The sequence below is a fragment of the Mchenga conophoros genome, linkage group LG20 (assembly GCF_057382185.1).
Source record: "Mchenga conophoros isolate Kocher_MC1m ecotype Shallow Benthic linkage group LG20, M_conophoros_male_GT1.1, whole genome shotgun sequence".
NCBI classification, from domain to species: domain Eukaryota; kingdom Metazoa; phylum Chordata; class Actinopteri; order Cichliformes; family Cichlidae; genus Mchenga; species Mchenga conophoros.
Genome location: NC_140545.1, coordinates 34531227 through 34546922, shown reverse-complemented (window position 1 = coordinate 34546922; position 15696 = coordinate 34531227). Strand labels below are relative to the sequence as shown.

Below are 15696 nucleotides of genomic sequence, written 5' to 3'. Positions count from 1 at the left end.
GTGCTCTTGTCTGAGGCTCCACTAAACACAATTAACTTCAAGGCACACATACTGCCTAAGTGCTGTAAGTGCAAAACAAACATTGCAGTTTACTGAGTATATAGCATGCTTCATGCAAAGTGTACACAGTCTCCTTTTTTTTTCCACGTAGTTGCTTGCGTCAAACTTTACATCTATCAAATTTAGTAGTTTTACTAATTTACTAGGAGGCATTAGTAGGCCATTATTCTTCTTGCAAGAAAGCGAATTTTGCTTCCCAGCTCATCGTCATCAAAATATATGGACTGCATATGCTGAATGTAGCTTCCCTGGTGTATTTTCACTTGTCAGATCTGAGCACGCTGTGAGAAGTAACTCACTTTTGCATTCAAACATGCAGTGCCAAACAGTTTAATAGCCAAAACAACATTGAACAGCACTATCTTGCACACAAGACTGTATTGTTGTTCAAGGTCTATGGATGTAGGTTGCCGTGCTTACATTGAGACTCTCCTTATCAAAAGATACCAATGATGCTTGTAAGTATAATACTTATGATTCATATTTATGAAGCATTACAAGCACAACAATTATCGTGTTTGATCATTTTTTCTCTTAACAATTGCATTCTTTCTTACTCAGTTTTGGATTTCTCAATGATTTCACATTATCTCAATTATGGCAAATTTATTGAAAAGATGTAGGATCCATCCATCCATCTTCTTCCGCTTATCCGGGAATGGGTTGTGGAGGCAGGAGCCTAAGCAGAGAAGTCCAGACCTCCCTCTCCCCAGCCACCTCCTCCAACTTATCCAGGGGAACACCAAGGCATTCCTAGGCCAGCCGAGAGATATAATCTCTCCAGCGTGTCCTGGGTCTGCCCTGGGGCATCCTTCACGTCGGACATGTTCGGGGCACCTCGCCCAGGAGGCATCCTTGTCAGATGCCTAAACCACCTCAGCTGGCTCCTTTCAATGTGGAGGAGCAGCGGCTCTACTCTGAGCCCCTCCCGGATGGCTGAACTTCTCACCCTATCACCAAGGGAGAGGCCAGCCACCCTTCGAAGGAAGCTCACTTTGTATGATCTTGTTCTTTCAGTCACTAGATGTAGGATTTGTTTGGCAATAAAGTTGGTAACAAACGATGAAAAAACCTGTGGAAAACTGAACTTAATAAATCTGTGAGCTGTCAAACCTTGTGAGATGATGCTGCTGATGTTCAGGGTGTCACTGGGTTTCAGCAGCCCTTGTCCCTGTTGGCTCCATTCACTTTCTGCTGGAGGCTCCAGAGATTCAATGGCTTCATCCACAGTGGTCCGTTCAGGGACGGGGACATCAAACTCCGACTCATAATACACCACAATGCTGTTGTCCCCGCTGTCACCCTCACTGCTCCACAAAACACAGAGAGGATTTATACAGACTTTATTTTTAAAGTGCCCCACTGAACAAGAGAGTTCAGTATTTTAGGTACAAACCAATCCACCATATTAAAACCAATCATACTCTGCAGAATCCCGAATGGAGCTGCAATGCCAAACTTAGCAATGGAAGACACACCTGAGTGACGGGCTGAGGTTGAACACCAACAAGACTGAGTACTTAGAAGCCGGCCCCCAAACCAACCGGAACATTAGCGTTGATGGAAAAGATCTGGCAAAGGTGTCTCACTTCAAGTACCTCGGATCGATGATCAGCAACGATGGCAGCATCCTGCCAGAAGTACAAGCCAGGATTAATGCGGCCTGGATGAAGTGGCGCTAAGTCACTGGTGTTCTGTGTGACCGACGAATCCCCGACTGCCTCAAGTGAAATATCTACAAGAGTGTAGTGCGCCCTGTGGCCCTTGATGGATCCGAATGTTGGCCGGCAACCGCAACGCACGAACAGGCCCTTCCCACAATGGAAATGCGGTTGCTGCGATGGTGCCTGGGCCTGACACGATGGGACCACATCATGAACATCAGCATCCGAAAGCGGCTGGGCATCACACCGATCACAGAGAAGATGCAAGGAGCGCGACTGCAATGGTATGGGCACATGGTCAGAAGTGATAAAAACTCAGTGGCAAGAACAGCACTGCGACTCAGCCCCCAAGGCCGGCGATCAAGGGGCAGACTAAAAAGGTGATGGATGGATAGAATCAAAGATGACGTGAAGAAGATAGGTGCCAACCTGAACGATGCCCTTGATCGTGCTGAATGGAGGCGGCTTTGCAGAAAAGCGGATCCGGCAGAGTGGCAATAATGCTAGGAGGAAGAAGATCAAATCATCTGCAGATTCATAAACTTTTGCATGTATAACCAGCACAGAAACTGGGTGGGGCTACATGGCATAGGTTTCCATGGCCAAGGCACTCCTGTAGCTGCAATGTATTGATGTCTCAATACTTTTGTGTATAATGTATCTACGCATGCCTCTGAGCATTACTGAGCCCCGGGCACACAGCAGTGATTGTCCTTCCTTTGACCTTTTGGTCAGAACGAACTACTGGATATCAGGAGCAAGCAACAGACCAGCTGTTCTGGAAGCGCAGTCATAACCATTACATCTTGATACATGTCAGAGTTGCACTGACTCTAATCCATCTTAGGAAACATTACCTTCAAGAACTGACAGTTCAGCACCCTAACATCTTTAACTAGATAAGCTGATCACAGTGAACAAATGACAAACACACAACACTTAGCAGTCAGCATGACACCATGGCCAACTGACAGGCACAGTCAAGTTCCTGTTTCACAGTACCTGAAGGCCTGGACGGAGTTGCGGTTGAAGTATTTGGCCAGCACTGAGTTTTTGGAGTAAATCAGTTTGAGCTGAAAGAGAAAAAAGTCACACATCATTGCAGTGACTTCCTTTAATTGCCTCAACAAAGACAGAAACACACAACAGAGGAAGCCACAGGTTTGTGATAACATCAAGATTACAATACAGATTCATAGCAAGCAGTCATTTTGATCCAAATCGACAGGATGGCATGGCGCGTTATCTTTATGGAAGCATCAGAAGGTAGGTACACTGTAGTCATAAAGAGACTGTAACAATCCTCAGACAGGCTGTGGTGTTTAAATGATGTCCAGTTGGTACGAAGTGGTCCAAGATGTATCAAGAAAATATCCCCCACATCATTATAGCACCAGCAGCCTGAAGTGTTGACAGAAGGGATGATGGAGTCATGGTTTCCTGTTGTTTTACACCAAATTCTGACCCAAATGTCACAACAGAGACTTAGAACTCAAGACTTTTTGAATTTCTTAGAGTTGATTTTACAGGCCAATTTATGAAACTGTATGCAAATAGAACTTTAGGATTGTTGTAATCTCACAATAAATGCTTTTATAGTGCTTAACAAATTTATTCGGCCACCATCCACCCTAAGGTTTATGCCGCAGTTGCCCCGAATTAGCAGCATCGGTAATTACCCAAATTATTTTTTATGTTTCCCCCATGGTTAGTCAACCAGTATCAGCAGGCTCTGTGACAAAAATTCTATATTTTTTCATCTTAATGCCATTTTTTATGTCATTGAGATGCTAAATTACTGTTATTTACTTTTGTTGGTGTTTTAGTGGTTGAATGTTATGCTTGATTAATTTCTGACTTGTGACAGTGTGCTGCCTCAAATTTGGGTATAAAAATGTCAATTCAGTTGGAAATTCCTCACTGTTGTTCAAAATGGTCAAATATAAAGAACTCACTGAAAAGGAAACCGTCTGCATTAAAGCACTTTGTGATGCTGCTCTTTCTCACTTTTATGACAGGTGTGTATATTTCATACTACTCTTCTTTGTTTCCTGAATAATTCTTTCTTCACAAGATAAAAACTGGAATCATCATAAAGTCCATAACGTGTCATAAAGCATATATGCTGTGAGTCTGTTAGGTCTCACCTGTTGGCTGACTTGAGCGGCCAGCTGAGTAAACTCTGAGCTGCTGGGGTCTTCATGCTCTGGCAGGAATCGCTGGTTGCTGATTCCCATGGAGCCGATGTAAATTCTCTGCACCGTGTCATCGTTGTGTACTGATGACACATACGGATGTTTAAAATATTTTATACACAACCTGGAATTTTTTCAAAATTTACTCAACTAAATTGAAAAAGTTCATTTTTGAACACTTAGATAAAAAATGTCACAGTTAGCTGTGAAAGCATGTTTTTCAGAAAAGTTACCCGAGTTATACCAAAACCTTCAACTGCAGCAAGTTTCACTTTATATTAACAGGAACTAATACAAAATATTTGTGGGAAAGTAACACACAGACCATAATACAGCACATACACAAATATTAGAATACTTAATATTGAAACACAGCCTCCATCATGACTTGTGATAGTTTGAAGAACTGCAATTATATAGCAAATAGAGAAATGAATGTGTTATCAAAACTGGCTGCAGTGGGGAATTGTTTTGCCATTAGCTTATAGTCAGCAGTAGACTGATTACAGAACGAGCCATCCTTTATTTACAGTTCTCCCATCATCCTGGAAAGAAGGTTCATGTTCTCTGTAACCCCCACAAATGTGGCATTGATAGAAAACCCAGCATGTCCTCTTGACAGTACGATAGGACTGAAATAGATTGTGTAAAAGGTGAATGACATAGAGGTCTCGGATTCATGTCCTACACAGAAGACAAAAATGAATTGCTGGGTCTTAACCTGACTTGACTGCTGTCACTTTTTAGTTATGGGGTCACAAATGCCAGCTCTGCAAAATGAATCTGAAAGGACTGCACACAACAGCAAAGTTCAAATTCTAGTTAGTGTCCTTATTTTATATTTGGCTCCATTTTTATCTATTTACTTATCTTTTAGTTATATATATATATCTGTTCTTAGTAAGTTTGTTCTTATATTCCCTTTTATTGTAGTGTAATTAGTGCCTTCAACCTGCTGAGATATGTGGTACTTTGTTAAAGAGCATTTTATTTAATCATGTCTTAATTTCCCTGTTTCTATTGTAAAGGGCGTTGGTGTACTGTTGGTTTTTTAAATGTGCTATATAAATAAAGTTGTATTGTATTATGTTGTATAAAGGCAGCTTACAGTGAAAGGGCCAGGGCAGCAGTTGACTCATCACAAGCAGAATAGCGACTGCTATCAGCAGGGTGACTCCTATCCACACCTTCATCCTGCAGAGATGAAGTTACGTAAACAGTTACAGTTTATGTAACTGTAGACAGAGAGGGAGACCACTGTTAGAGTTTATCAGTTGTTACAGACTAAAAAATATTCCACTGAAATACAAAAAATGGTATTATGAGGAAGACAATGACACGCAGACACTGCAGAACTGAAGACGGCACACAAGGACTTTATCAGCCACAGAGTGCTGCAAGGATATTTAAAGGAACACATACAAGATTTGGCTATTAAAACATTTAAGCTATGACAAATATGAACTACGAAAGGAAGCCTTTAAAGGGACACTGACCACAACAACAACAAGAAAAAGATATTTGAGGAGTGCCTTGAAATTTTAGATGAAGTAAAGTGTAGCATCAATGATGACAGAATGTTAACAGGTTTTCAAGACTATGCACACATATCTGTCTAACACAGCTATAGGGTCGGGCTGCATGTCTGCATTTCTTTTCAGAACATTTGCAGAGGAACCCACTGCAGCCCAGCACAGATGCATTTAGTTCTTTGTTGACTGAGACACTGTGCTGTGCTTTATAACGCCTGTAGAAGAAATCACAGCACAGGTGGTGCCATCTCCACAACGATGCACTTTGTTCTAAAGTGTCTGCATATGCCACTGACTGTAGTTCTGCCTTTAATATGATTTATATTCATATTGTGCTTAGCAAAAAGGATTAACCTTCAGCTGAACAATTCTTTATTAGGAGGTATCACACCTTTTATGAAAAGGAAGTGAAATGTAATTCAGTTTTATGTGACATCACAAGTAGCACAGTGTCACAGAATGGCTGTGCGCAGGCAGGAAAGGACCCAAACACAGACTTCACGGAGGCGAAATGTAAACTCAAAAGCAGCTTTATTGCTGACACAAGGGAAATGATACCAAACTATACTGGGGCATGTCTGTGAACTAGTAAATGAAGAGGCACACTGGGAAACACACAGCCATGAATGAGGGAGATCGCAACGCTGGACAGAAGAAAACAAAAGACCTTAATACACAGGGAATGACGAGGGAACAGGAAACTCATGGGGAACACAGTTGGGGCAAATTACACACAACTAGTGATGGGAACTCAGGCTCTTTTTAGAGAGCCGGCTCTTTCGGCTCCCAACCGGCTCTTCAGGTTGTTTTGTTGCTTTAATTAATTTATTATCAACAACAATATGAAATTATGCACAAAAGGAATTCCGGGTTGGGAAGCTTATCTTGTAACCAGAAGGTTGCTGGTTCGATCCCCAGCTCTGTCTGTCTTGGTCATTGTGTCCTTGGGCAAGACACTTTATCTACCGCCTACTGGTGTTTGCCAGAGGGGTCGATGGCGCGATATGGCAGCCTCGCTTCTGTCAGTCTGCCCCAGGGCAGCTGTGGCTGCAACTGTAGCTGCCTCCACCAGTGTGTGAATGTGAGAGTGAATGAATAGTGGCGTTGTAAAGCACTTTGAGGGTCTCGAAAAGCGCTTTATGAATACAATCCATTATTATTACTAATGTAAAAACAAACATATAAATCTAAACGGTGGCCCCTGGAGACAAAGCACAGAGAGAAAGAGAGCCAGGGACAACAACCAGAGACAACATAGTCACATTAGAAAGGTATAGTAATCGTCCGTGTTGATCATCCACAATTATTTTCAGTTGCAAATGATAAAGGATTCAGAAGGTTTATTCATGCAGTGAATCCTATGTATGCAATTCCAAGCAGGAAAACACTCTCACACTTTAATTTATATTTAATTGTGTTGTGGTTTGCAGTGTTTTGTGTTGTTTCACTTTAAATTTGTTTAAAAGGAAAAAGCTGAAAATTTAAATAGTTAAAAGTTGAAATGTAAATACTTGGTTTTTGTATTTTATAATTTATTTATTACATTTTATGTGGAGTGAATAAATACAAGTATATTTACGGTGGCCCCTACAGACAAAGCACGTACAAACTTCAAAACAACACAAAACACTGCAAACCACAACACAATAAAATATAAATGAAAAGATGCAAAGAAGATGCACATTCTCTGTCACATAGGCCTGGGATGATTTTTTGGGAGAGTGTTTTCATGCTTGGAATTGCATACATAGGATTCACTGCATGAATAAACTTTCTGAATGCTTTATCATCCACAAATGAAAATAGTTGTGGATGATTACTATACTCTTCTGATGTGACGTTGTTGTCCCTGCTCTCTTTCTCTCTCTTTAACTCCCACTCTGTTCCTGTGCTACTGCGAGCGTAACCACGGCCCCTCCCCCCTCTGCACTAGAGACCTAGACACTAGAGAATGAACTTAAGACTACCAAAGAGGACTTAAACATGAAACATAATACAAAATGACATCAAAAAACAAGAAAACTCAAAACACTGGGTCAAGTAACCCAGGATGGTGACACACAGGGATTAGTTTACCTCCTTTGTTTAATCCTGTGAAGCAAGAGAGGAAAGGTTCATGTCATAACCATCATTTGCACATTTTTGAATGGAAAGTAGAAGAAATGAGCCATTTTTCTTTTACCTATTCTAAAAAATTGTTACAACTAAGCAAGATGGGGGAAAAGTTTAACAACTATTTGGGAAATTGTCATTTTTAAAGTAAACTATAGTGATATTCATCGGTGACTGCCAACAACAGGCAACTCATTGGAATCCTTTATGAGAAAGACTATAAGACTGTGCACAGACTATTTCCTGGTGTATAAACAGCTGAGAGGAGGAACCACATGCATCCTTTAAATGCCTGTGCAGTTATATTCGGTTCAATGTTATTCATACAGCACTAAATCTTAACAGTCACCTAAAAGTCCTTTGTACAGAACCTCTAATACAGGCTAGTATGTCCACCTGGTAATACGGTGGATTTTTAATATCAATTTTGCATTCAATAAAGAGGGCCACTGCTATCCATACCAACAGACCTGGATAAATCTGTAATCAGGTCTTTGGAAAACACCTGACCAACTCAAGAAACCAACTGAACTGAAACACACAAAACCTCAGCATCTGAATTCAAGCATTTCACAAAATGTGACGCATATCAGTAAACCACAAACAGTCAAAGTGGAAACACCAGAATAATTTCTAAACAAAGTACAGCATGGAAAGCGAGCAGTACAACACATGCATAAGTGCATGCGGTTTATGAGGGTTTGAGAATGAGCCAGATGATCTGAAAGAAGCTGAGGTCCAAAAAGAGATGCAGATAAGAGACCGCGCACGGCCACTACTCAAGATCAGCTCAGATATTTGCTTCTGACAAAAAACAAAACGTATGAAAAATATAACTAATACTAAAACTAAAAGCAAACTAAAGTCAAATGTTTTTAATAATAAAAACTGAAATGATTCTGGAAACTTACTGAAAGAGAAAAAATAATAAATAAATATGCAAATATAAGAGATAAATGTAATAATGCTACGAAATAATCTTGTGTTTTAAAATGGCTCATTTGATTGAAAGATTTCAATATTTCTTCGTTTGAAGCACAGAACATCCTACTTGTCCATTACTTCTGTCAGTGTGGGAGCAGCACTGCAGAGATCCAGCTACAACCATTCTCATCCAGCAACCACTTGCACCTGGATGTTGTGCGATATAGTTTGCTGTGTTTAATATATCTTCCTACCCACCCTGGAGTAGGAAATTTCAATCATTCTTTGAGTTAAGCAGCAGGCTCTAGTTTGTATATACTGGTCTTGATTGTATATATTTCTGTCTTACTATTTATGTTTTATTCCTGCACAGTTCCCTCGGAGCACCCATAAATTTGTTTTACATGTACAATGAAAATAAAGGGCTACTCTTCTTCCTCATTGTCACAGCAACACTATGCTACTGACATGTGCATTTAAATAGTTTTTGCGTAATAACTATTATAGGCTGATTAGTCATGTGATCAGTGCTACATATGATACTGACAAATACATTCCTTTATTCTATAAAAATACTGCACCTGCATTTATTTAGAGTTTGTGTTCGGTTGGATAGAATTGGGACACGTCTCTGGAAACCATCCAACCTCTCCTGACTACCAGCAATGCAAATTTGTCCTCTGTAGAGCACCTTTCTAAACCTGAATATCTCCCATGCACTGCATACTACAGAATTGCCTCCTTTTGGTATCTACAGAGGACATTTAGGGCTTTCCAATGATACCAAATGTGAAGGGGTGGAGCTTTGGGAACTTTAGTTTTTTCATTAAGGAACATGGCAGCCATCGCTGCAAGCACATTTTATGGGAAGAAGAAAAGTAAGTGCATAAAACTTCTTATTGAGCAATTTTTAGCTATAAATGTTGTTAGCATATTTTAAACAAGTCTCTTAATAACACATTAAAACATAGTATGCTTAATTCTAACTTCATTTTAGTATAGTATTGAAGTGTTTAAAAAATGGCCTCCATAGTGGACATTTGTAGTCATTTCTTCCATTTTGTTCTGTTTTTTTAAATGACCAGAAAAGGAGTCCTTTTTAGAAGCAGAAAGAAACTTATTGCAGTTTGATGAGGGAAACCCAGATCTTGAGTTGTCTGATGAAGAAGATCATAGGGAATAAGCCCCTGAAGAAGAAAGAAGGAGGAGCATCAGGGATGGTACTCAGACCTGAACTTGCTGTCATTAAGTGGTTGGACAGTTGTCATGGCATCCTCTGCCTATGGCAATCAACCTCAGGACAGATGCACAAGATGGTCTAAGAAAAACAAAAGGTTTGTCCATGTGCCAAGTCCACTGGCAATTGCTGAGTACACTACCAATATAGGTGACGTGGACCATATTGAATGTTGAGATTCTACAGGATGGTCTCTCACACTCAGAAATTGACAGTATGTGCAGTTTTCTACTTTTTGATCTGGCAATCACCAACTCGTGGCTTCAGTATAGCAGTGACTTGCAGTTTTGGGGGAAGAAACCACTACAGTTCCTTGAGTTCAAACTTCTCCTTGGTGAAGAGTTGAAGAAAATGTTTGCCATCAAAGTTCATTTTTACACGTTCGGCCTTCCAATGTCCTCTGCAGTGGACGTGTGATATCTAAAAAATGTAAACTTTTTTTTCCCAAAAATTTTTTTCAGTCTTCTAATTACCTTACAAACATTGGGGGATTTAAATTTTTTTTTGATTGGACAACATTTTTTTTCCTGGTAGTCAGGATAAAGCAGCTATATTATTAAGAAAGGGTTTATGAATCTGCTGGGATTGAGTCACTGACAAACATTAGAAATATCTGTTTCAACCACAGACTTTAATGACCTGAAAATAGTAAAACTACTTTTCTGTAAAAATGTTTTGTTTCAACAAATTTCCCTTTGTCTTTCTTATAGATGACGTTGGTTCTCTGGCTAACCACAAGGTGACTGTAGGTAACTGTGACGTCATTATTTTTTGTTCCAAGTGCCATCTTTTGCCATCATTTGTCCCGGCTCAGGTTCTTCCTCCAGTCAATGTAGAGGAACCACAGAAGTACAAATTTCACTGTGTAAATGTGTCATGAAGGCAGGAAACTGCAGTGTTTTTGATTTGGTATGACCAGTGTTGGAAATCCCGTTTTCTTTCTTTTCTTTCTTTGTAATTAAGCTTCTCTTCCACTTCTGAGAAGCATACTTGTTAAGCGAGTAGTGTGCTGAGAGTGCTTAATGATGTATGTACTCCACAATCTTTGTGCTTGTAGAGAATTTAAACAGTGCCTCACATATGCAACAGTGGAACTTGCTAAAGGAAAAAAATGTTTAATAAATGAATTAATCAAAAGGTGCGAATGTCTGCCGCAACAATAATCAACAAATTAAGATGACAAATTAATTGTAAAAATGTAGCAAGATGTGTGAAACCACGTGTTTTTAAGGTATTAGATAAGGTCAGGGGCGGATCTAGAAGGGTGGCATGGGGTGCCACCCTAGTTTTGCATATGACAGTGTTGTTTGTTAAAATAAGATAGCATTAACACTTTGAGTGCAGTTACAGTTTACAGTGAATCTAAATTCTAAAACTGAATTTATTGCATAGTGTTAGGTTTGTCCTTGTGCTGTTCTCCTCTGTCTTGTGGCGGACAATTTTTTTTACTGGCACAAGAAGTTTGTGGGGCATCTTATTGTGACACCTGATTGTTCTCTCATTTTAGTTTTAGTAGTATTTTTAAATGGTTGTGCCAAATTTTAAAAATGCCAGCTGTATTGGCTGCATTTTCAGATAAAGTTGTATATGTTTACAAAATGTGTGCACAAGTTTTCAAAATGTACAATTTATATTTGCATTTCAAGTTATAAAAATTATTTACTCAACATGTCTGTGGTTTTGACAGTAAAAAAATAACTACTAGGATTTTATGTTTTTTGTGTGATTTCAGATCAGTTGTGTTAATACAGTATGTCAATGAAAAAAACAACTAAATTCAGACACAAGAGGTTGAGCTGAAAAGAATGATGCAGGAAAACAAGGCAGGAAAAAAATAAATACAATGAAACAATTTGAGGGTGAAATACAAATGTAAAATCAAAAGGAGTCAAAAATGTCCATTTATATTTTGTTATTTTGTATCTCAGAGGGTTAACCTAACAAAGTTAGTCATGAAAAGTTAGGTTTAGATTTTTGTTCATGACGCTGCAGATTTCTGACATTTTGTGTAAATTTAAGCATGTACAATTTGTTTTTTTTCTAACAAAAACAGTGTGAAACTGAAGTTAGAATTGTGTTTGTAAAGCAACCACCCCATGTTCTGTTGCTTTCTGGATTTTATACTTATTGGGCTACATATTTAGTCATTTATTATATAGGCTATACCAGCGGTCCCCAACCCCCGGGCCTCGGACCGGTACCGGTCTGTGAGTCGTTTGGTACCGGGCCGCGAGAGTTGAGGCTCAGGTGTGAAATGTATAGTTTTCAGGGTTTTTATCGGTTTTCAGCGTTATTTTGTTATCGTTTTTATCGTTTACTCGGTTTTCCTGGGTCTTTTCACGTGTGAATAAATCTTCTTTTTTACGGTACCGGAACTAGTTTTATTTTGTTGTATTTATCCGCGACACCTTAAAGGCTGGTCCGTGAAAATATTGTCGGGCATGAACCGGTCCGTGGCGCGAAAAAGGTTGGAGACCGCTGGGCTATACAGTACATAAAATCAAAATTTGCATGTGTTATGTAACTAAAGTGTTTAATTATATGGGCTACAGAAAATAATTCAGTTATAGACTATATTTATATGAAAAACGTGTATACTTACTGTAATTGAATCATTTTAACCATATGCAACCACCTGCATATGTGTTTGAAAAAAAAAGACACCCTATTTGACTTCCCTCATGATGCTGGCACCCTCATGCCACCCTAAGAAAATTTCTCTAGATCCGCCCCTGGATAAGGCATTTAGTCTGTAATGGTGATCCTGGTAACTTAACACAGCTAAATTTCCTGGGAGCAGAAACAGCTGGAAGGTGGCTGTGAGTGGGAGAAGCGCTGTAAACGGTGAAATTTCTCAGAACGTCTGTTTTTTTAATTGAAAATTTACCTGAATGTAACGTGGGACAATGTTCCCTCAGTGCTCCCCTGTTAGCTGGGTAGTGTTCTGTATTAGGAAGTGTTTCAATCCTTTTGCACATTGACGTGGAAAGCCTTGATTAGAGAGGATGCCCACTCCTGCTGTGTGGTTTAATCAAACAGGGAAGTTGAGCAGGTGCCGGTTACACCATTTTCAGGGTAGCATGTATGAAACATCCCATAACTGACTGAATTTAGAAAGTTGAATGCGTTTTGTAATATTTACATTGATACTCTAGATATTGGCAGTTGACCGTGGTGCTCAAACCTTTTAATTCAGCTACTATTGTTGTTTGTTTTTTTAATAATATATTATCCTCATTTTTAAATCAAGGCGTAGGCCTGTTTTGTGATATTCATGGCTTCTAGACTTCAGGAAGTCATCGACTGCAAATGATATTCATCCAAGTATTAAAAACAATGCTTATATTTAAAAACTATGTTTGTTAATTTTGTTACTCTGTTTATAAAAACGGTTGTTATTCCTTATAATTTACTAAGAACTTGTATTTATTAAAAGCTTTTGAATTTAAGCTTATTTTTACTTTAATCACATCTTAACTGCTTCATTTAAAATCTGCTGAGGTGGTGTACAGAGGCAAAACTACAAAATTAGTGTCTTAATTCAACACATTATGAGCCTTCCTGTATACACGTAGGAACTGTTTCATAAAAGATTCTAAATACAGGCATGTCAAAAAAGCCAATAATTTCGGCTTTTTTATATTTTTTACAGCATTTTAAATGTACAATAAACAAAGCAGGAAAGTATTATACAGTAAACCAGAGTTAACATAATTTAGTATAAATCTGTCATACAAAAAATTATGAGCCAGGAGTAATTACTGCACTAAATTACACTTCGTTTTATACCTGTAGCAATTTATTTGAATAGAACATGCTGCTCGCCTTAATTGGATGTCCGAATTTAGGATTTGAGGGAATGAAGGCATGCATGGTGCAGAGGCTCACAAAGCTTTTGTTTGAAACTTACATACAGTTCATATTTTCTGCCTATACACAATATTGCACAGTTTAGGTCAATTCTGACCTGTGCCAAGAATTCCCTCATAAGTATCTATAGCAAATTTAGGACTGTGGATACATTTAGAACAAGCTATCTGACATTATTAAAAGGATGTTAATGTGAGTCCTTAATGTTTCAGAGGAGGGAACGTCTATCTTTTAGAATTTACAACACTTGTTATTGGAAAAAGACCACATCAAGTCCTGTTTTACTAAAGACATGACAACATAGCAGCCACAATGATTTAAATATATTTTTATCAAAAATGAAAAGTGGCATGAACGTTCTGAACCTCTCACTGCTGTATCGTCAAAAACATCCTATTACTTTCCATTTATAACAATAAATATAAGTTCAGTATTAATTAACACTTTGAAAACTAGTTTGTGCTTTCAAATCACAAACTGGGGGAGGGGGGCAAATGGCTGCTCGGCGGTCGTCATAATTTCCCCCTGTTGAATGGTCTAGTTTTAATCTCAGAATGAGCTACATTGTGGGTGATTGTCCATGCAGGTGAAACTTTAATATACTCATTTGTATATATAGCATAAATACAGAATATTTCTCTAGCTTTACTGCCCACTCAGAGCAGTTTTAACAATACCTTCATGAAGCTCTTTTATGTTTATGCTTCTAGAACATTTTACAGCCAAAGCTGATTTAGAATCACTAGTTTAACTAGTAACCTTGTTAATATGAGGCAGCGGTGCTAACCACTGCACCACCATAACACCTTTTTTTCAAATCTTGTGCCTGTTGCATCTCTGACCTCTGTAGCGCTTCAGTTTCATTTGTGCACCATATACTGTTTTACTGTTTTGACACATCATTCAAAGACCAACAGGTACATTAGAACCATCAGTCAAAGGTACAAGAGGCACCAAGTCATGAAAATACTTTAAAGGTAACTGTACCATTCAGAGAGAGTCAGAATAGATTGCTGAAGAACATTAGCAGGTTTAATCATGTTAAACATCAGATTAGTTGACTGCATGTACAAAATGAATATAATTGTATGCATTGAGACAAAAACATCAACAACTCACCTTTGACTTATTTTACAGCTCAGAGGTGTTTGTGTGGCTGACAGGTGTAGATGTAGCTCCTTGTTTTAGAAAACTTCAGCAGATGTTTAAAACTCTGCACATATGGCAGGTTGTAATCTACAGAACTAAGTCACTTTGATCCTGATACATCTGAACCGACAGGAAACCAAGTCTTTCTTCGGGGTGTGACTTCAGTTGACACATTCTCACCACCCACCACTGCTAGAGTGTAAAAAACTAACAAACAAAAAAAACAAAACACGAAACATGAATCGTAGTGAGATGTGCATTCATTTACTGTTGTCTGTAGTACTGGTGTGAGACTTAAGACTTGGTGTTCATGTTTGGTGTGGAAGAGAGAAAATAAAAATAACTACATGAAGGGAGAAAGAAACAAATCAATGCAAATATCAGTGAAACCGTCCAGATACAGTAAAGTCTGATCCAAAATGCTGCAGCAAGAGTCCTGACAGGGACCACAGAGAGAGAGCATATATCCCATATGTGGGCGACCGTGGCTCAGGGGGTTGGGAAGCGCATCTGTAACCGGAAGGTTACAGATGCGCTTCCCAACAGAGGCTCTCTGTCCTGGTCGTTGTGTCCTTGGGCAAGACACTTTACCCTACCGCCTACTGGCGGGCCGAAAGGGGCCGCTTCTGTCAGTCTGCCCCAGGGTAGCTGTGGCTACAACCGCAGCTTTCCTCCACCAGTGTGTAAATGCGAGAGTGAATGAATAGTGGAATTGTAAAGCGCTTTGGGTGCCTTGAAAAGCGCTGTATAAATCCAATCCATTATTATATCTCCTGTATTATCTTGTTGAACTTGTTGTTCCTAGAGTATTTAAAAGTAGAGTGGGAGGGAGAGCCTTCAGTTTTCAGGCCCCTCTTCTGTGGAACCAGCTTCCAGTTTGGATTCAGGAGACCTTGGATCTCTACATTTAAAATTAGGCTTCAAACTTTCCTTTTTGATAAATCTTATAGTCA

The 15696-nt window shown here is 39.1% G+C and overlaps 1 protein-coding gene across 1 annotated transcript in view; it reads right to left on the bottom strand.

Moving 5' to 3' along the window:
- The window catches only part of LOC146551274 (suppressor of tumorigenicity 14 protein homolog), a 36451-nt gene extending 21380 nt beyond the window's left edge, over positions 1-15071 (bottom strand). Inside the window, exons 1-5 of the mRNA XM_085258722.1 lie at positions 14714-15071; positions 5028-5113; positions 3872-4002; positions 2727-2797; positions 1174-1367 (exon numbers count right to left, since the gene is read on the bottom strand). Coding sequence (XP_085114848.1) covers positions 1174-1367; positions 2727-2797; positions 3872-4002; positions 5028-5112 — 481 coding nt within the window. The 5' untranslated portion in view covers position 5113; positions 14714-15071. The remainder of the gene's footprint in view (positions 1-1173; positions 1368-2726; positions 2798-3871; positions 4003-5027; positions 5114-14713) is intronic.
- Between the last annotated feature and the right edge of the window lie 625 nt (positions 15072-15696).